The sequence below is a fragment of the Delphinapterus leucas genome, chromosome 6, assembly GCF_059928025.1.
Source record: "Delphinapterus leucas isolate spDelLeu-1000000601 "Yukka" chromosome 6, BTC_Dleu_Yukka2, whole genome shotgun sequence".
Lineage (NCBI taxonomy): Eukaryota > Metazoa > Chordata > Mammalia > Artiodactyla > Monodontidae > Delphinapterus > Delphinapterus leucas.
This window is the reverse complement of record NC_143134.1, coordinates 42698039-42719175: the sequence shown is the minus strand read 5'-3', so window position 1 is coordinate 42719175 and position 21137 is coordinate 42698039. Positions and strand designations below refer to the sequence as shown.

The 21137-nt window shown below is 39.9% G+C and overlaps 1 protein-coding gene across 9 annotated transcripts in view; it reads right to left on the bottom strand.

Annotated features, from left to right (window-relative positions):
- GKAP1 (G kinase anchoring protein 1) overlaps window positions 1–15766 on the bottom strand; it is an 82058-nt gene extending 66292 nt beyond the window's left edge. For 2 of the 9 annotated variants that reach the window (XR_016393531.1, XM_089913065.1), the window contains exons 1-3: window positions 14208–14613; window positions 5925–6177; window positions 3247–3390 (exon numbers count right to left, since the gene is read on the bottom strand). Coding sequence is in view for 8 of the 9 variants with exons in the window: in XM_089913065.1 (XP_089769191.1) it covers window positions 3247–3390; window positions 5925–6134 (354 nt within the window). In the remaining variant the exon portion in view is untranslated. Of the gene's footprint in view, window positions 1–3246; window positions 3391–5924; window positions 6178–14207; window positions 14620–14786; window positions 15054–15250 lie in introns of those variants that run through there. The other 7 variants (XM_089913071.1, XM_089913072.1, XM_089913068.1 and 4 more) reach the window with 6 other exon arrangements.
- Between the last annotated feature and the right edge of the window lie 5371 nt (window positions 15767–21137).

Below are 21137 nucleotides of genomic sequence, written 5' to 3'. Positions count from 1 at the left end.
TATTAAATCAAAAAATAGGTGCTGTCTAAAATCAATTTCTCTGTTCCCCGTAGCAAATCTTTTTCAAAGTACACTTTCACTTTGGACATTAAGTACAATGTTCTCCTTTTATGTGGCAGAAACTTTTCTTCAGCTGGCATGAGATCAACTAAGATCCAGTGTTTGCTTCTAAGTAAGTGGAGTGGATGTTTCTTTACTATCTTGTTGCTGTTTAATGCCAGCTCTCAGATTTTATGCTGAGGCTTAGCCAATGTAAATTTACATTATCGCTTTGATAATTTAGGAGTAGTAAACTTTGTCTTAGCACTTCTCTTTTGTGTTTACAATAAGCAGCCACGTAACAGACAGGATTTCTATATCCAGCTTTTTGACTGGCTCAGCCCTCAACACGTGGAGTTTCTCATAGTGTTGTTTCCCTGTGTGAGGGAGAACACCCACCACAACTGTATACCTTCTGCCTAGTACAGTCACTGTCTGGTCCCTACTTTTAAAATCTACTATTCCACACAGTAAAATAGATTCCAGATGGTATACTGTCCATCAGTCCCAAAGCTTGCCCTTATCTCTTCTTCACTTGTCACTGTAATTATCCCAAGAACTACTTTACTTCTCATGACCTTGATTATTTTCCTACAAGTGAGACTTCCAAATAAGGTACCAGGTTTTCCTAAGTGACCCATCAATAATATATCCAGCAGAAATTCCTCTAAGTTCCTCAGCCTTGGATGATATTTTTATATAGGGTTGGGGCCAAGTTGACTATTTCCTTCTCATAATTACCTGGTCATTTTGGCAGCAATCAATGGCAGCAGGAAGAAGGGCAATCAAATATCTGTACTTAAGTTCCCCTATTACGTGGCATTTATTTTGGTGCAAAATTGAGTAGTTTTCCTTTATTAATTTTCCAGTGCCTCTTGGGCCACTGGGAGAAATTCTCTCTGGTGAAGACACCAGCAAATTCTATTACTGTCTAAACAAGTAGATCATTACGTTAATAATACTTGTAAACCAGAAAAAAAATTGTCATGATGAATGCTGTAGAAGGAAAAAAGAATCAAATAACCCCTCTAGAATAATACAAGATGATTTATCCAGTTTACCAATGCTCGGAAATATCATTTTTGCACAGCCCTAGTGTAATAACTGATGCTCGTAAAGATGAGCCCGAGGCACTACAAAATTCTATAGAAAATGTTATAATTAACATAGTTTATGTTAAGAGCATAGTTTAGTATAGTCTAATTCTATTTTTTTTTTTTACAGGAACATTTACTTATTTACTTATTTATTGGCTGCGTTGGGTCTCTGTTGCTGCACACAGACTTTCTCTAGTTGTGGCGAGCAGGAGCTACTCTTCATTGCAGTGCGCGGGCTTCTCATTGTGGTGGCTCCTCTTGCTGTGGAGCACAGGCTCTAGGCATGGGGGCTTCAGTAGTTGTGGCACGCAGCCTCAGTAGTTGTGGCTCGTGGGCTCTAGAGCACAGGCTCAGTAGTTGTGGCACATGGGCTTAGTTGCTCCACAGCATGTGGGATCTTCCTGGACCAGGGATCGAACCCGTGTCCCCTGAATTGGCAGGCAGTCTTAATCACTGCACCACCAGAGAAGTCCCTAGTCTAATTCTTTTAAAACTGGTAACACAAGCATGATAGGTATAGCCACTCCATTAAGCCAAACATCTGCTAAAACAATACCTATTCCCAACAGATCAAATGGCAGTTTAACAGATAAGAAAATAACTATTCATTTCCCATACATACAGCACCTCCTAGAGTACACTCCAGGCTTAGTGTGTTACTTCCCTGGATACCACACACACAAAAAGAAATTGATTGGTTTTATTAAATTATCTCTTTGATTTGATTATTAATGACATTTATTTAATAGAGGCATAAAAGAACAAAACATCGTGTAAATAGGCTAAAAAAAACAAACAAATGTCATAAACTATTTTACAACAAGGTTGAAAAGGAAAAGTTTCCCCTCAAAGTCTTTCTTTCTTTAAGTAAAACTGTCACTGAGTATTTTTTTTTAACATCTTTATTGGAGTATAATTGCTTTACAATGGTGTGTTAGTTTCTGCTTTATAACAAAGTGAATCAGCTATACATATACATATATCCCCATATCGCCTTCCTCTTGCGTCTCCCTCCCACCTTCCCTATCCCACCCCTCTAGGTGGACACAAAGCACTGAGCTGATCTCTCTGTGCTATGCACTGCTTCCCACTAGCTATCTATTTTACATTTGGTAGTGTATATCTGTCCATGCCACTCTCTCACTTCGTCCCAGCTTACCCTTCCCCCTCCCCATATCCTCAAGTACATTCTCTACGTCTGTGTCTTTATTCCTGTCCTGCCTCTAGGTTCTTCAGGACCTTTTTTTTTTTTTTACATTCCATATATATGTGTGAGCATACGGTATTTGTTTTTCTCTTTCTGACTTACTTCACTCTGTGTGAGCCTCTAGGTCCATTCACCTCACTACAAATAACTCAAGATTTTATGGCTGAGTAATATTCCATTGTATATATGTGCCACATCTTTGTCCATTCATCAGTCGATGGACACTTAGGTTGCTTCCATGTCCTGGCTATTGTAAATAGAGCTGCAATGAACATTGTGGTACATGACTCCTTTTGAATTACGGTTTTCTCAGGGTATATGCCCAGTAGTGGGATCGCTGGGTCGTATGGTAGTTCTATTTTTAGTTTTTAAGGAACCTCCATACTGTTCTCCATAGTGGCTGTATCAATTTACATTCCCACCAACAGTGCAAGAGGGTTCCCTTTTCTCCACACCCTCTCCAGCATTTATTGTTTGTAGATATTTTGACTGGTGTGAGGTGATACCTCATTGTAGTTTTGATTTGCACTTCTCTAATGATTTCACTGAGTATTTTTAATAAGAGACCTCTGGTCTTACAAATGTGATTTTTTTACTTGAAATAATTTAATCCTGTTTTTCTCCCTTCCCTATCTCTCCCTCATTTGTAAAAAGGCAGATGAATTTAAAACTCAGAAAACAACTGCTTGAAATTGCCAAAACTAACAAATATAATATGTGTCAATCTGCTTTCCTAGTAGATAAAAACCAGAACCTCTTATAAAAAGTAGCAAACACATGGGAGTTAATCCAATATAAAATGCTCCTCAGAACAGTGGTGTCATGGTCAGATGCACTGCTATCTTAAAAATGCAAAAATGCACTGAAAACCAAAGCAAAACAATTTGATTTACTTAGCTGTACCTGCTCATCTCTTTGTCTCCACTCTTGCCAATTTTCTTCCCGTGAATCCTTCTGTACTGGGTTTGGTAATGATAGCTCATGCTGAGCATTACAAATGCCATGGGAGGATTTCTGGGGAATTTTCTTAAAAGCAAGATTCCTGAGCTACGAAACAAACAAAAAATTAAATTCAGTTTACCAATCCTGGGATACAAATGATTATTTTGGAAGTTACGAAATCAATATTTTTATACTTCTAAATACTCATTATGCTAACTCACAAAGTCACTATTTGAATTTTTTTAAATTTTTTGTAGTCTTTGTAGAATGCTAATTTCACCAGCATTTGAGATAATTTTGGTGGATTTCTCGATGAAATGATTAATAAGTGAGAATGGATTATACTCTACTATACCACCATTTTAATGAGTCTGCTTTACTAAAGGGAAGTTTATAGGAGTAGAGAACAGGATAACAAGTATGCTTTTAAAATGCAAAACAATAGCATTCAATAAGATTAAAGTTTAATAGCTTATAAATTTAAAAGTTTAAATAGTGAGAGAACTCTAACAACTACTTTGCTAGTTCTGAAAAATACAGGGCCTAGTCCACAAAGTAACATAATGAACTAAAACTGTACTGGCCAAGCCACTCCCAAAAATAAGAAAAATCTTAGTCACAGAGGTTGAAACAGGGAGAAAAATACTGAGAGGTTACTATGGATTAAACTGTATTCTCTCAAAACATATGTTGTAGACCTAACCCTTGCTGTCTGTGAATGTGACCTTATTTGGAAATAGGATCTTTGCAAATATAATCAAGTTAAGATTAAGGTTATACTGAATTAGGGTGGGCCCTAATCCAATGAAGGGTATAGACAAAGATACACAAAGAGAACACCATGTAACAGAAGAGGCAGACTGGAAAGATGCAGCCACTAGCCAAGGAGCGTCAAGGACTGACAGCTACCATAAGAAACTAGGATGAGGCAAGGAGGGAGTCTACTAAGTCTCAGAGAGCGCCTGGCCCTGCTGACACCATGGTTAGAACTTCCAGCCTCTAGAACTGTTAAGAGAATAAATTTCTGTTGTTTTAAGCTACCTGGTTTGTGGTACTTTGTTACAGCAGCCCTAGGAAACCAATGAAGAGGCTTTAAATCAAGGATCAACAATTTAACTGATAATCAATAGACTGTTCTGCAAGAGTGATGAGATACAAACATCACTTTAAGCAGCTGTTTTCTGCTGTGGAAAAGACAGAGTAGAGGGGATGCTGCTAGAGACAAAGCCATGGCAGGTACACTACTGATTTATTACAGAAAGTAGACTGACAGAACTATAGCTGTGGAAGTGGGAAGGGAGGATCCTCAGGCTCATTCCCAGTAATGTAATGTAAACCCCACTATTACCTTATTTTTTGTTCCCCACATCTAATACCAAAAAGAAAATGGGGGCTTCCCTGGTGGTGCAGTGGTTGAGAGTCCGCCTGCCGATGCAGGGTACTCGGGTTCGTGCCCCGGTCTGGGAAGATCCCACATGCCGCGGAGCGGCTGGGCCCGTGAGCCACGGCCGCTGAGCCTGCGCGTCCGGAGCCTGTGCTCCTCAACGGGAGAGGCCACAACAGTAGGAGGCCCGCGTACCGCAAAAAAAAAAAAAAAGAAAATGGTGGGCAATCAAAAGTTCTGTAAGACTGGACTTCTGAAAGGTTGTATGGTAAGAAAAATGTCTTTTAAAGTGACTCTCTGTGTGGCAGCATTTTAAAGACATACTTAGAAAGCAATGGTGATGGAAGTAAATTGAAAAGGCTTTTTCTAAGTCTTGGTATATTATAAAATGAATATAGGGGGAAAAAAAACACTTTTACTACTTCTCTCATTAAGTGATATTGAGAAAAGTCCTTAATACCTAACTGCTTCTTCTGTTAAAAGACAGACAGACACAGACTAAAGGTGTTTTTCAACGTTTCTTTTAAAAATAAATGGGCGCATTAAATGTTGGTCACGTAACTCATGCTAGGCATGTCTAGGGGAGAAGGGCCTGTTTACTACCCTTAAGAAACAGATGACCATCAAATGCATAAAAATGTATGTTCAAGGCTAGTCATAGGCTTATTGTCTAGTCATAGGATTATTGTCTATAACAGTAAAAAAAAAAAAAAAGGAAACAACCTAAATGTTTATCACAACAATCTGATTAAGTAAACTATGACAAAGCCACATAATTTTAAATAATGTGGATAAAATAATGTAGATCTTTATTTACTCATGGAAAACTGCTCATGCTAATTTTTAAAAAGCCAGTTATGAAAGTCTATTATATAGTCTCATTTTCATTTAAGTAAAATATGAATGTATATATGAATGTATCTATATATTCAAGTAAACTTATATATGTATACAGAAAACACATACCAAAATATTAATTTCTTATATCTCTAGTTATATTTACAAGTGACCTTTGTTTCCTTTTAAGACTTTGTTTTTCAGAAACTTTTTGGAATGAGCACATAAGCTTCCGTAGACAAAAAAAAAAAGGCATCTGACTTCAAATACACACAAATTTATATCCATTCATTCAAGTCATATTTACCAAGTACCTATGGACCAGGAACTGTGGATACATAGGTCAACAAGATAGTATCTACCCTCATGATGCATACAACCTACTGGAAAAGCAGACATAAATAATTATAATTGCTACCTCATTTGCTTCACTCTGTTGCTGTTCCTTCTTTTTTCTTCTTTTCTCTCTTTTTTTCTCATTTGTAGTTGATTTATTTGTTTGAGACTTCCCAGTATTCCGACCTTTGCCTTTTCCAGGCTCAGAATCAGAACCACTGCCACTATCCACTTGCAACAAGGCAAAACGAGAAGCAGTAGTGGGAACAGAACTAAGTACTGCTGAGGCCATTGTAAGGATTTTTCTTTTAAAATACTTCTGTCAAGAATAATTCCTGTGGGAAGGGAGAAAGGAGGAAGATGAATAAACACAGTAAAATTTGTTTCAGATTTTAGAACAAATATATATATATATACACACACACACACACACACACATACACTTCTCCTGACACTGAATTTAGTAACAGCTGGATTCGTACACACAGTTCTACTGGCAGAAACATACTTTTTAAACTTAAGTAAATAACGTAAGATTGTATAATATAAAAAAGAAAAATGATATACTGAGATTTCACAATTATTACAAGAATACCACCAATACAATGTATTGATTTTCCATATACAGTTTCCAAAAATTAATGATTTTCATCTTTCTCTTTTTTTTTTTTTGCGGTACGCGGGCCTCTCACTGTCGTGGCCTCTCCTGTTGCGGAGCACAGGCTCCGGACGCGCAGGCTCAGCGGCCATGGCTCACGGGCCTAGCCGCTCCGCAGCATGTGGGATCTTCCCGGACCGGTGCACGAACCCGTGCCCCCTGCATCAGCAGGTGGACTCTCAACCACTGCGCCACCAGGGAAGCCCTTTCCTCTTTCTTTTAAATACACTGCTGTATATTTACATATTTATGGGGAATATCCTAATATATACATATATATGAAGAATATCCTAAATCTGATTAATATATACGTATTTATGGAGAACATCCTAAATCAATATGGTTTACAATGGAAGAGTAAGAATATCCTTTTTCACCACACACAGAGACCACTGGTCCAACTACATGCTTATTCCCAACTTCCAAGACAGGAAAAAAGGAGTAGGAAACAAAGAACATTCTTACCGTGTACAAATTCTGCCTTAAGTTTGATTCTAGAGAAGTGACAGCAAAATAGAGAACTTAAATTCTCTCAACCAAAGGAAACTTTTCAAAATCACCTTCCACCATTATCTTTTAGTTCACTAGTCTCAGTGCCCCCTACCTCTCTTAGCTTTTTTTCTTTTATTAAAGTATAGTTAATTTACAATGTTGTGTTAGTTTCAAGTGTACAGCAAAGTGATTCAGTTTTTATATATATACACACATATATATTCTTTTTCAGATTCTTTTCCATCATAGGTTATTACAAGAGAGTGATTATAGTTCCCTCTGCTATACAGCAGGTGCTTGTTGTTTACCTATTTTATATATAGTAGTGTGTATATGTTAATCCCAAACTCCTAATTTATCTCCCCCCACTATCCCCCCTTGGTAAGTGTAAGTTTGTTTTCTATGTCTGTGAATCTATTTGTTTTGTAAATAAGTTTATTTGTATCATTTTTTTAGATTCCACATATGTGATATCATATGATATTTGAGTTTCTCTGATTTACCTCACTTAATATGATCATATGTAGGTCCATCCATGTTGCTGCAAATGGCATTATTTCATTCTTTTTATGGCTGAGTAATATTCCATTGTATGTATATACATCTTCTTTAACCATTCATCTGTCGATATTTAGGTTGCTTCCATGTTTTGGTTATTGTAAATAGCGCTGATATGAACATTGGGTTGCATGTATCTTTTTGAATTAGAGTTTTCTCCAGATATATGCCTAGGAGTGGGATTGCTGAATCATATGGCAACTCTATTTTTAGTTTTTTCAGGAGCCTCCATACTGTTCTCCATAGCGGCTGCCCCAATTTACATTCCCACCAACAGTGCAGGAGGGTTCCCTTTTCTCCACAGCCTCCCCAGCATTTATCATTTGTACTTTTTAATGATGGCCATTCTGAGTGGTGTGAGGTGATACCTCACTGTAGTTTAGATTTGCATTTCCCTAATAGTTAGCAATACTGAGCATCTTTCATGAGCCTGTTGGCCATCTGTATGTCTTCTTTGAAGAAATGTCTATTTAGGCCTTCTGCCTATTTTTTGATTGGGTTTTTTTTTATGTTAAGCTATATGAGCTGTTTGTATATTTTGGAAATTAATCCCTTGTTGGTACCTTTCAGCTTTTTAAGAGCCTTTTAAACTTAAGACAGGATCGCAAAGGTCCTCTAGTAAGATATATATATATATAAAACTGAATCACTTTGCTGTACACCAGAAACTAACACAACATTGTAAATCAACTATACACCAATTAAAAAAAACTTTTTACAAAAAAGGTCCTCTAGTAATATCTAACCCAAATCCTTTTTTACAGATGAGGCAACTGGTACTTAGACTGGTTAGGTCATTCCGCAAGTTACTGGCAAAGTCAGGACCTGAAACTAGATTTGCTGAACCTTACTCTGCAATTTCTAAGTAAGAAGGCTTGTAACTACTAGAAGACTAAGTACTCTCTCAATTCAAAAGAAAAAGATTCTCTTAATAAGTTGTGAAACTGAGAAACTTGTTTATTTTTATTTTGAAATGTATTGAGTACATAACTGAATAAACTATTAAGTTTTTTTAAAAAAAGGAACACTCCAAGTACCTAGCACTAAGATTAACAAAATGTTAACCCACCCCATGCCTCTCCCCAATAGCAACCCCCCAACTCCCAATCTGTCCAGAGATAATTATTATCCTGATTTGTTACTTATTACTTTGTTTTTCTTTATAGCTTTATCATGTCTGTCTTGAGCCACAGTGCTCATATCTGAACTAGCTACTGTTATTTCCACAATATCCTACTGTTTACACAGGTCCACCCTATTCATTGTGGGAAGGGACTGTGTAAAAGTGTGAATACTAAGAGGTGAGGATCACTGAGGTCCATTTTGAAAGCTAACCACACACTACAGTTTGCATGTTTTCAGGAGGGAACAAAAATGAGAAGCATACGTTCAATCTTCCATCTTAACCTAAGAATCTAGAAAATTATTTGGAAATCTTTCAATTTTTTGTTAAACAATGAAAAAAATCAAAAGAAGAACTGAGATTTGAAGATGTCATCTAATAGTTATGAAATCAAAGTATTTTTATTACAATACCACATTAATACCTATTGCTCCTATGTTCAGAAGCATACAGATTAAGATAAAATACCACAACATACAGAGATGACATCACACCATTAAAGTTATGACGTATTTTAGGCTTAAATCTTTCCCACAGACATAAGAATTAAGGCTTTGTAAGTTACTATAAGGAAGAAAATATTACAAAATGAAAAGGAAATTCCGGACTCAAAAATATTATGGAAAACATTAATTCTGCTTCAACTTCAACATGCCACGTTAAAATCCTGTAAGTTTTAGTAGCTTTGACCACTTTAGGTACACTAATCCTACACAGTTGTTCTACAACTACTGTATTTAATTTTAACTGTCACAACTATAAATTGCATATGATAGCTGTTCACAAATATTCACCGCCCCTCCCTGAAAGAGAATTGCGTATCACTCTCATGTTGAATGCAGGCTGGCCATGTGACTACCAGTGAAATATAAGCTTTAAAAAGCTTTAAAAGCCAGAACATGGTTCACCGTGTTCTCTTTTCTCTGCTTCTGTTATTGTGGAAGTGTATGCTGAGATGAAGCCTCCTACAGTCAAGTCTGATGGAGTCTAAAACTACAATGAACAAAATCTCCTTACTAACCTGTAATGGATATGTAGCTTGAGCAAGAAAGCAACTTTGCTGCTTTAAGCTGCTGAGGTTTTCCGGTTGCTATTGCAATATAATCTAACCTTATCATCACTGATAGCTTACACAAATACATTTCCTCTCCATTTCAGGACTGATATCAAAACTGTGAATTTCATATTTGGATTGTTCTGCATGAGTGAAATGTTCACAGGTGTTCTAAATATCTCTCCAAAGCTCACAGGAATTTTTTTTCTTTGAAATGAAAAGAAAAAAGTTTTTAGGCATTGAGAATTTGTGGTTGAGCAGTCGGCCACTGAAGAGTCAGAGACCTAAAGATTATACCTAACAATGCATAAGGAAAACACCAATCTATCTGAAACCCAAGAATCACAGTAGAGACTATGTCTTATACAGTGGACACACACAACAAGCAATAAATATTTCCTGAATGAATGAAAAGAATAAAAGAAAGACAAAGTGAAAAGAAAGCATTAGAACAAATACTGTTAACTGAGAAAAGAATCAGTGATAAACACTCAAAATAATTATTTTTCTGAGGCAGCTACCTATGCTACATCTTAGCAACCCATGTGTTAAAATACTTTCTCTAACTAATGAAAGGGTAAATGGAAAGGGGAAATGCTCACCTCCAATGATCCCTTGTTCGGTAAGGGGTACAGGTAGAAGAATAGGAGAGTGGTAGCCACCTGCACTATACTCTACATAATAGTAAATATTAAAGGCTAAAAATAGCTCTACTCAGCAGCTGAGGGAGTAAGGAGATGGGACAACTGGAAGGGCTCATCTGTACTCAAGCTGTACTTAAAAAAAAAAAAAAGTGATAAACAGCCAACACATCAACTACCTCATTAGCCATGAGAGAAATCTGTATACTATGTCAAAAATCTATATACCATACAATAACCAGTACTTCAGAGGTGGAAGGAGGGGAAATGTAAATTTTAAATGAAAGAAGGGAATAAAAATATAAAAATAATCCCCAATTTGTAAATATGTGTATTATTTATTTACATACCAAAAGGAGGAAATGCATGGGACTACTCCTTTTCCTTTCTATAGTTTTCACTATTTCCCCAAATATTCTGTAACGACCATATTCCTTCTATAACGAAAAACTCTCATCGTGAAAAGGAAAAATGGTCATCTATACCCAAATTCAAAAAATAAAAACATAATGTAATCAAAGCAATATTGATTTTTCTGCCCTGTGTCAAAACTTAAAAAGGGCAACTACAGGTCAGAATTAACAATGACATGCTCAGATCCTTTTATGTTAGTGATTGAGAAGATAAATGACACAAAGCAATTGTCAAAGACTGATTACGGTGCATGTTTTTAAGAGAACATTGCCTTCATTAACAAATTTTTCAGAATTTGCAAAAAGATAATCATGTTATACAATCCAGGAATTCATTTGAAACTGCTTTAAAACCTTGAAGAGAAAAAGAGATAAATAAGCAGACCACAAAAACATGAGACTTTTAAAGATACTATTTCAGGGAAAGGCTAGGGTTAGTATTCTTGTGAGGCTAGGGTTAGAGGTCTTGTGTCCTAAACTTCTGCATCTCCACCTATGGTCATATCTAAGAGACACTTGGATAAATAGATTCAGAGTTCTTCTCCCTCCCCCTGTTATTTTCCCTTTCTTTATCCATCACATGGTCTTTAAAATCCAGATACTTCAGTATATATAAATGCTCATTTATAAACATACACTTAAATAACAAGGACATAATTAAGGTACACAAAACAAAAATACAGTGGACATCCATTAAGCTACCTACATTCGTCAGTCTATGAATGCAGTGGCTAGTGCTCTATGTTAAATAATTACAAATTACTAAAATACTACACAAATTAGGTTTTTAGTCCAGAAATTTAATGATTATTTTCTATGTTTCTCCCTCTTCCCTTTGAGTCTCCTTTTATTTTATTTATTTATTTATTTATTTATTGGCCACACCCCGCAGCATATGGGATCTTAGTTCCCCAACCAGGGATCAAACCTGCAGAGTCTTAACCACTGGACCACCAGGGAAATCCTGAGTCCCCTTTTAAAAAATAATTTAAAGGCTAATTTAAGTAGTTGAAGGAAGACAAAAGAAAATTTGAAAGATAATTTGAAAACAAATGTTTCAGGTCAAATGCACAAGAAACAAATAAGTTTACAAATATGCAGGCAGCTCATCACACATAAGTGCAACATTCTATAATTTCTTAATGAATCCATTAGTAAAAACTATTAATTCCTCTATACTTAAAATTGCAGCAAAATCAAATTATAGTGAAGTCGCCACTTTATATATACTCAATACTAGAAAAGCCAATTACTTATTAAATATTAGAGCATATGTTAGGGCTTTCTATAGCAACTGTCCTTCCTCAGATTTTGTACTCCAGCAAAACAAACTACTTAAAATTTCCTGACCACACATTTAGTTTTACTTGCTCAAATCTTTTTGCTGTGCCTTTTGCCTAAAATGCCCTCCATCTCTTCCACTTACAACTTGTATTTGTTCCTTAAAATCCTGCTCAGATGCTAGGATCTCTATAACGCTTTCTCTGACCTGCCTGTTTAATCATTCCCCCCTTTGTAATATTTCTGTAGTTTATATTTACTTTTATTACTGAACAGATTTAATTAAAATTATCTGTTTACTGTTGTGCCTAGCCCCTTATAATCCTGATTTCAACATCCTGAAAGGCAAGAGCTTCTTCTTTCCACCCCTAACAAAACCACAGGACCTGGCACACAGAAGATACATTTATTGAATTTGTTTTTTTAAAAAATATTTACATTCCCCAAGTACACAGCTATCTATGCATTCAAAGACATGCTCTAAAATAGAATGGAGCTAAAGAAAATGCAAAGTGCGCTAGAGATAATCCTCAATTCCCAGAATGCAAATGTGAGTTAACAGTGATTATTAGCAGTTCAAAGTTGCTTCATTGTAAGGGCCATTCTACTAACTGATTATCACCACAACTAATTTTGTTTAGGAAACATATTTGTTTAGGAAACACAACTGGTTTCAAAGTATTGATTAAAAAGAACTAGGATACATGAGGAGCTTAAGTAAACTACTTTTTAAAATGAATAGCCTAAACTGCAAGCAGAAGGATTTATAAACAGCTGATCCTCTTGGGCTCCTCTACTAAGGTTCTGAGGACCAGTGCCCCTATGATGTAATCCCTTTAGACTATGATCTCTCTAAGGTCAAAAAAGATGGTAGGAGTAGCCATACCTCAGGTCCAGGGAACCACAATTAGGGCACTTCAAAACTGGTATATGTATAAGCTCCTCAATCAAGACCAAATATATCCCTTTTATAAAATGTAATGATAGTCATCTTCTATTAACACTATCGACCAGTAAGCCTGATGAAAAAAGAAGTGAATACCATGTAGATACCAACTAGTGTGGTCTCACTGAAATGTAGCTTAGATTAAAAAAAAAACAAAAACCATAAAATGAAATGGCATTGAGTATGAATGACTTAATACCTGGTGAAATTTTTTTATCGTATTATTTCACGTTCTGTTCCTCAAATAACACAACTACACAATATCTTTCACTTTGGCTTCTTATAAAGTAAGGTTCACAACCAGTAAGTGCCAAGAGCATACCAAAACTTTGCTCGCAACAAACTTAATGCAAACAAACCATAAAAACTTAATGGGTATGCCCTAAATTCCATTTTTTTTCTTCATAGTTAAATACTGCCTCCCCTCTCCAATCTGCATCACCTAATTTCTGTGGGTTGAAAAACCTAGGCAAAAAGTACAAGCAGGTACCGGCTGAGGACCTAAGGGATTCGCCCATAAATAAAGCACATGTATTTTCATTTGCCCCAGTGATCTCTTGGTCAACTTCTGGGTTCTTCACTCTTAAAGAGTGAAGCCACCTGATTATCTTATAGATAAGTTTGTTGTAACCATTTATGACAATATCTTCCATTAATTAGGATTTGACTGACGAGAACTTAAGTGTTATGAACCTGTTGAGAAAAAAAACTACGTTTCCACAGATTAAAGATTTAAAAAATTTTTAATTGCCACAAAGTTCAATATTCTTATGGCTGCAAGTCAAATTTATTAAACTGATGATTCAGGTTACAATCACAAGCACGTTTACTACGTAAAGAAATAGTAATGAACAGTGCAGAGAAAATTTCACTGGCTTTTCAGTAGAGGAAAGACGATCTTTCATTAGTGCTTCTAATGAAAGCCATAGCACCTACTCAATTGTAGAATCTAGCTAAGGTAAGAATGAAAAATCTAAAACAAGGAGGAGAGAAAAGACAATTTAATAAGTCATTTTTTATCACTGTTCAATATCTACCAAGCACCCTAAGTGCTAGAGATGACAAAAATTCTGGAAGACTGCTTGTTCCAAACAATAACTACAAAAAACAAACAAAATTCAAAACCCTTCTCCCTTTTACTCTTCAACAGTTAGCGGAGAGGAGAAGAAGCACTTTACTCAAAAAGTAATTCACTATACCTCATTCACGAATGAAAGCCAAATTTCACCCACAGGCTGTTAACCAATGCTCCAAAACTTATTCGTGCAAAGTACATAGAGAAGGAAACAGAGCTGGGCGAGACCTAACTCGGGCAGAGAAGCGGCTTCAAAACCTGAAAGGGAGAAAACAGCGAGTCAGGTCGAAGCTCCAGAAATTTCCGAGCGCCTGGCTCCCCGGGCGGGAGCGCGATGCCCGCGGCGGGGAGGGGGCGGCGGCACCTGTCACTCGACGGCCCAGAGACCGCGGTCGACCCCGGCCCCGGCCCCCGCGGGGTCTCGGGAGCCGCAGGCACCGCCCGGGCGCCTGGGCCTGAGGTCGGCGCGGGTCTCTCTCCGCCGCCCCCGAGACCAGAGCCGAGCGTCGGGGCCGCGGCCCTTCCCAAGGAGCGGCCCTCCCGCGCACTCTGCCCAGCGGCTCCGGACAGCGGGGCCCATCCTCAGGCCGAGTCCCCAACTGCCGAGACTGGGGCGCACGGAGCAGCGCGGCCGAGCCGCCACCACCGCCTCAGGGGCCCCGGAGCGGTCCCCCGCGAGGCGGCCCGCCCTCCGCGTACTCACCGGGCCTCCCCGGCCGCCGGCACGGCCCTCCTCTCCCTCCTCCCCCCGCCGCCGCCGCTCCGCGGCTCCTGGGGCGGCCGCACTGGGCGTTGGGACTGCGCTGGGTCAAGTGTCGGGGGGCAGGGGCGGGCTCGCTCCGGGCGGGGGTCGCACGGCGGCCCCGCGAGCGGGCGCGGAGCACTAACGGGCCCCGGGGCGCCGGGCCGGGCGGACCGCGGCGGGGAGCGCGGCTGCGGGCTGCGGTGAGGGGCGGGGAAAACGCGGCCGCGAGCCGAGGGCGGGAGGGAAGTCCCGGCGGAGGGGGCGGCGTGAGAGCCGCGGGGCGGAGCGGGGGAGGGGCCTGACGCGCCCGCCGCCGCGCGCGGGGGTTTGTTTATTTTCTGGGTTGGTTGCTGCGCTGTCGCGTGGGTAGGGGTTCGCGGGTGACGTGAGCGCCCGGAGTTGGGGGAAAGAACCAGACCCACCTGCTGGAGAAGGGGAGCTACGGGGGCCGGGCAGGGTCCAAACGTCTCACGTAGGCGGCGGCGCCGCGGTCTTCGGGGTGACCGGGAAGAGCAGGGCTTACCCGGGGTAGGTGGAAGGACGGAGGCCTCCCGAGAGAATAGGACTCCAGGCTATTTCCCCGCAGTTCGGCCGCTTCACCTGAATCGCGGAGAGCAGTTAGAGAGCCCTGCAGTGGAAAAGGGCCAGTGGAACGCGGGGGCCCGAATTCCCAGCCCCTCCGGGCTCGACCTCCAGTTAGTGAAGTAGGGTTGGTCCTGCAAACAAGATTTGAATAGAAAGACTGCATCAGTTCTCTGTAAGGAAAATAATGAACATTGCTCAGTTCTCTGTAGAGTTACAGCACTTTCACGTTACCTCCCTTCGTGCTCCATCAGGTAGTAGGATTCTCATTTTGCAAGCCAAGTTAAGTGACTTACCCAAAGCCTCACATCTAATAAACGGCACAGCCGGAACACAGCTGTCCTGACTTCAAATTCTGTGCTGCTTACCGTTGTGTCACATTATCTTCCTAAATCACTTTTTTTCAACTAATAGTAGACGCCCCCATAGGTAAGATGCTGCAGGGTTACAGAGGGGAGTTAAAGCTGTTATCCTTGCCTTCAAAATAAGAAATAAAACAAGGATAAAACAGTTAAAAGACAAACCATGACAGATGCCATGTGAAAAATACAGAGTGCTGCAGAATATCAGGGAACTGCTCAGACCTGTGTGGGGAATCAGGAAAGAAAGGGAGTAAGGAGGAGAAGGCATTTGGGATTGACCTTGAAGGAGATGGGGATGGTTTTACAGCAAGAAGAGACAGCATGAGAACATATATGAAGGTGAATCAATGGAAGTTGTGTTCAGGAAAAGCAAATGGTAAGGCTCTAGGGCATGTTGAGAAGTGGCAGACACAGAGGAGAATGGGGCCTGGGATACCAAGTGGAAGAATTTGTATTCAAATCATTACTTAGTTTTTGTGGTTTAAAAGTTTGGGGGTTTAAAAACCTTGCTTTTCTTTGATCTCTCTATGAATGGATACAGAAATGAGAGGTGGGAAAATGGTCAGATAGACTTGCGATAGGCCAGGTAAAAGGTAATGATAAATCTGAACTAAAGGTAAGGCAGGAGGAATTTAAAAGAGCTTGGCTAAAAGATGATGTGGAAGCAGAATCTACAGAATTTGGCATTTGATTAATTGGTTTTCCAGTAAGAGGGGATTGCTTGAGAACATACATGGAGGAGGAAGAGAAAAATAAAAGGTAATGGAGGTTTTGAGTTTGGAGATAATTATAGAAGATAGAAAAAAGACAATTAGAGATAGGAATAGGAACTTCTTGAGAGATCAATTTACACTTGGACATTTTAAGCGTTTGAAAGATTGTTGAGACAGCCAGATAGAGGTGGACCCTGAGAAGTTAGATGTAAAGGTTTTGAAGTAAGGGTAAGAGGGTTGAACTAGAAAATAGATTGGGAAGTTATCAGCCCAGCAGTGATATCACTGTGAGAGAAAAAAAGAAAACAAAGGGCAGAATCTTGGAGAACATCTTCTTTAGAACCTTGCTACTCAAAGCATGGTCAGTGGCCCAGCCACACTGGCCCAGCATCACCAGGGGGTTTGTTGGAAAGGTGGAATCTCAGCCCTCCCCACCCCAGACCTGCTGAATCAGGTCTTCATTTTAACAAGAACCCCAAGTGATTTGTATCACATTAAAGTTTAAGAAGCTCAGACCTAGATGAGAAAAGCCAACAAATAAAGAAGGGATCTAACCTAGATAGAGAAGCCAGCAAAGAAAGAGAGGAGGAAGTGGGAGGAGAACCAGAGAAACACAGAATCACCAAAGCAAGATACATTGGAGTTTCACAAAGACAGGGGCCGGAAGGAGAGTTGATCACAATATCCAAAACCACAGAGGTCAAAAAGTGCAAGGAAAGAAGTTATGTTTGAACTTTGTGATTAGGTGGTGTGGTCATTATGACCATGTTGTTCTAACTGAAAGCTTGGAAACTGCCCCTTTGTGATTGGGGACAGCCTAGAAATATAATCCCTCCAGCCCCCACATATATGGGACATATTAAAGTAGGCTTGTGGATTTCATAGTGGGACAAAGTAGAAGTTCTTTTCTAGTTTCTTCTATCTTCTCAGTGAAATAAGAAACAAGATCATTTTGGGAGACTGCTAATTGTCCATCACAATGTATTCTCTCTTTCTTCCTGACCACAGAGACTATTTTTCTCAGCCTTTCTTTCAGTTGGGTATGGTCAAATGTGAAGTTATTGCTACTGGAATGTGAGCAGAGATGATGTCGGCCACTGCCAGGCTAGTGTGCCTCCTTCATGCATTTTTCCTTCCTGCCAGCTGGATTATGCAGATGACTACAAGTCCCTGGAGTTGGCAGAACCACAAGAAAGAACGTGCAGGGATGAAGGAGAGCTGCCCATTGACCTGGAACACCCACTCTGGATTATTTTGTGAGCAAGGTATAAATTTCTATTGAGTGGGAGCCATAACATTTTTGTTTGTTATAACAGTTTAGCCTACTGTGGCTCATGTAGTTATTAACTGAAAGTAATGAGGGGGGAGTTAGCAGGGGAGGGAGAGAAGAAGAGAGATGAAATTCTAGTCTGTCAGTGTGGGAGAGGGAATTGATGAGGGAAACATGGTAAGGTTTCCAGGCACTCATAACGCCCACCTGAGTGAGTGGCCATGCATTTATAGTGAGACCAGCCAGTATGGTTGTGCATTTTTCTCCAGACAGATTTAGTTGCTCATGAGATGCGCAAGCACTGAGTAGGCAGTTTTGGATTACCCAGGACTGAGATTTGGCTGGGCAAGTAGGATGGGGAGAGATTGGCAAAGGGTAGTTGAGGGTAGATGCAAAGGAGGCATTATAATTTCAGATGTGGTAAGAAATAAGGCTTTGAGAGGGGTGGGGAACTGTGAAAAGATGGGAGGGTGAATGGAATGGTGTTTCTGATCAGGTTGAAGAATTGTTGGAGTTTAGGTACCGTAGAGAATGACCTGAAAAGAGAAGAGAGGGGTTGGAGAGTAGTAGGCTTGAAATTAAAATTAGAAGTAATGTCAGTAATGTCAAGGTGTAGGGAATGACCATAGATAGATGCGATGGCAGAGGGCAAAGATCATTCCAAGAGAGATGGTCAAGGAACTGAGAGGCAGTAAGGATTTGAAAGATATCTATGTCTATATCTATATCTTGCAAAGAATTATCTGCAGACGTGACAGTGGTGTTGGAGTAGTGAGTAGCTTTGAAGAGAGTGATAATGAGCCTGGTCCTAAAATCTTCAAAGAATGAGGGGCTGAATGCTCTGAATTAAGGTGTTCAAGGCCATCAGTGATTTAAGATGTTAAACTCTTGCATGTTTCAGGCACTTTAAAGTTTTGTTACTAATGTGAGATTTCTAATTGCTTCTCTTTGACCTCTCAGATTACAGATGGTGACTGCTTTCTTTAAGAGGAAGTGCCCATCTGTCTGTATTATAAAACAAACACATGCCAGGGTTCCCAGTTTAAATGACTATGCTTTAAAATTTGTCATAAACTACTCCTTCTACCTCCAACATGTATCTTCAAATAGACACATCAAAAGTGATGCTAGCCTTGCCACATCAAATAATGTGCTGTAAATGTTAAAATTCTATGTGAAAAACCTCAGCTATAGCTTAAGCTAACAATAAATAGGGATTGATTAGAGGCCTGACAAGTTGAAAATAACAAGATTACCTGTAGTTTAAAACATGAAGTACCCCATTATATAGCATAGGTGGTCTGGAGTCAGACTGCTACGTGTTGAATCACAGCATCCATCTCATGGGATTATTGTGAGGATAAAATATTAATATATATAATACATATAAGCATTTAAAAGACTTTTTAGCACATATAAGCACTCAATAAAATTTAGGTATATTATTGTACTAATCTATATCTAATTCTTATGGAATTGCCTATAACTATAGTTGGACTTTTCCCACTTAGAAAACATGTTCGTTACATCTATTCATGTTAATGGTAAGGAGACTTCTGGTTAAACACGGTGCATTGATCACATGTTTTTCCCTACTCACTCCAGATACCTCATTAAAATGAGAGTGAAGGGATAAAAAAGGTATAAACCCATAAAGACAATGCAAACAGGAAAAAAGATCCCTGCTGAAGAAGGATGTCAACAAACTTAGGAACATGGAAGGAGATGGATGAGTGACAACTAACTTACCCAAACTAAGAAATTTAATATCTAAGCTTCTGGGAGGAGGTTGACCCAGCCAGAGTGAATCTTTTCACATCCCAGACCCTGGAAAGGGTCTGAAGCTAGAGCTGCCGCACCTCTGAAAGCAGAAGTAGAGTGGGACTGAGAATGAGAATTTATTATGAAGACTTTATGATGAACAGTGGGATCCTTCCTTCCCCCAGTCCCTAACCCATTCCCTCCTGCCTTAACTCAGCAGACAGGAAGTTTACTTTCTGGAGAGTTTGACGCAGAGCTCCTCTGGACCCCAGGCAGAGCTAAGGACAGGGATGACTCACTCCATAGAAAAGCAGAATTAAATGAAGTTATGCATGTTGAGTTGTGAGACATATCCCCCCCACCCCAGCTTCATTCCCGAATTCAGATTCTAGAATGCTGGGATCATGTCAGGGAACTAGAAGCTTCCTCTGGGTGGAAAACCAGCTGGTCCAAGAGTAAAGGCCTACAAATATTGACAATTGGGGTTTCTGTAATGGAGAATGTGGCTTGTCACCTATCTCTTTACAATGAAGCCCAACAGTAGACAAGTCCTGTTCCTACCAACAGAAGCTCTCATCCACTGTTAGTCAATAGTGAATAGTCCAGGATCTCCAGATATTTGAAGAAACCTCCTTACATGAAAGAGCCTGAAATGAACAAACAGGGTAAAGAAAGAAAAAAAGAAAAAGTCAGAGAGAGAGGGAGGGAAAGAAGGAAGGAAAGAAAGAAGAAGAAGAAGAGAAAAAGAAAAGAGGGACTTCCCTGGTGGTGCAGTGGTTGAGAGTCCCCCTGCCGATGCAGGGGACACAGGTTCGTGGCCCCGTCGGGGAAGATCCCACATGCCGCGGAGCGGCTGGGCCCGTGAGCCATGGCCGCTGAGCCTGCGCGTCCGGAGCCTGTGCTCAGCAACGGGAGAGGCCACAGCAGTGAGAGGCCCGCGTACCGCAAAAAAAAAAAAAAGAAGAAAAAAAGAAAAGAAACAGAGACAATGGAGGGAGCAGAAAAAGATGTCAAAGTAAAAAATTTTAACTCACATATGCTCAGGAATCTACTAGAGGGAGATGCCTCATCAAAATAAGGGTGTAAACCAAGAAACAGAAACACATAGGACCTACCTGGTAAACAGGAGCTCCAACAAAAGAGAAAATAGGGAGAATTCCTGAGATAAAGGTGAAGGGAAGTTCCAGGATGACGACTGTGTAGCAGGCCTGGAGAGCAAACAGTCTACTCTGACACAGGAGGATGGAGGGCTCCAGAAGGGATGTCTCCAAGGAAAAAACAAAACAACAACTATAAAAGCCACAGAATTGATCGATTACCTACTGTGTTTGAACCTTATGAGAGAAATTTCACAGCTCTGGTGGAACATATAGAGATGAAATGGTGATAGGGTATAGAGAAAACTAAGCAACCCAAGGAAGAGGGGGCTATAAATTCCAGGGAAAACAAAATAATTGTGGTGGACTATATGATTGTTTAATACTTGATGTTACCTTCCTGGAGGAGAATTATACTTCCCTGCCCCATTGATGTCAGACCCGGCAGGGTGAATTACGGTGGCCAGGGAAATAGAGGCACAGGCAGAAGCTTTAGAGCCGTGTCTCTGGGCCTGCCACAAGGT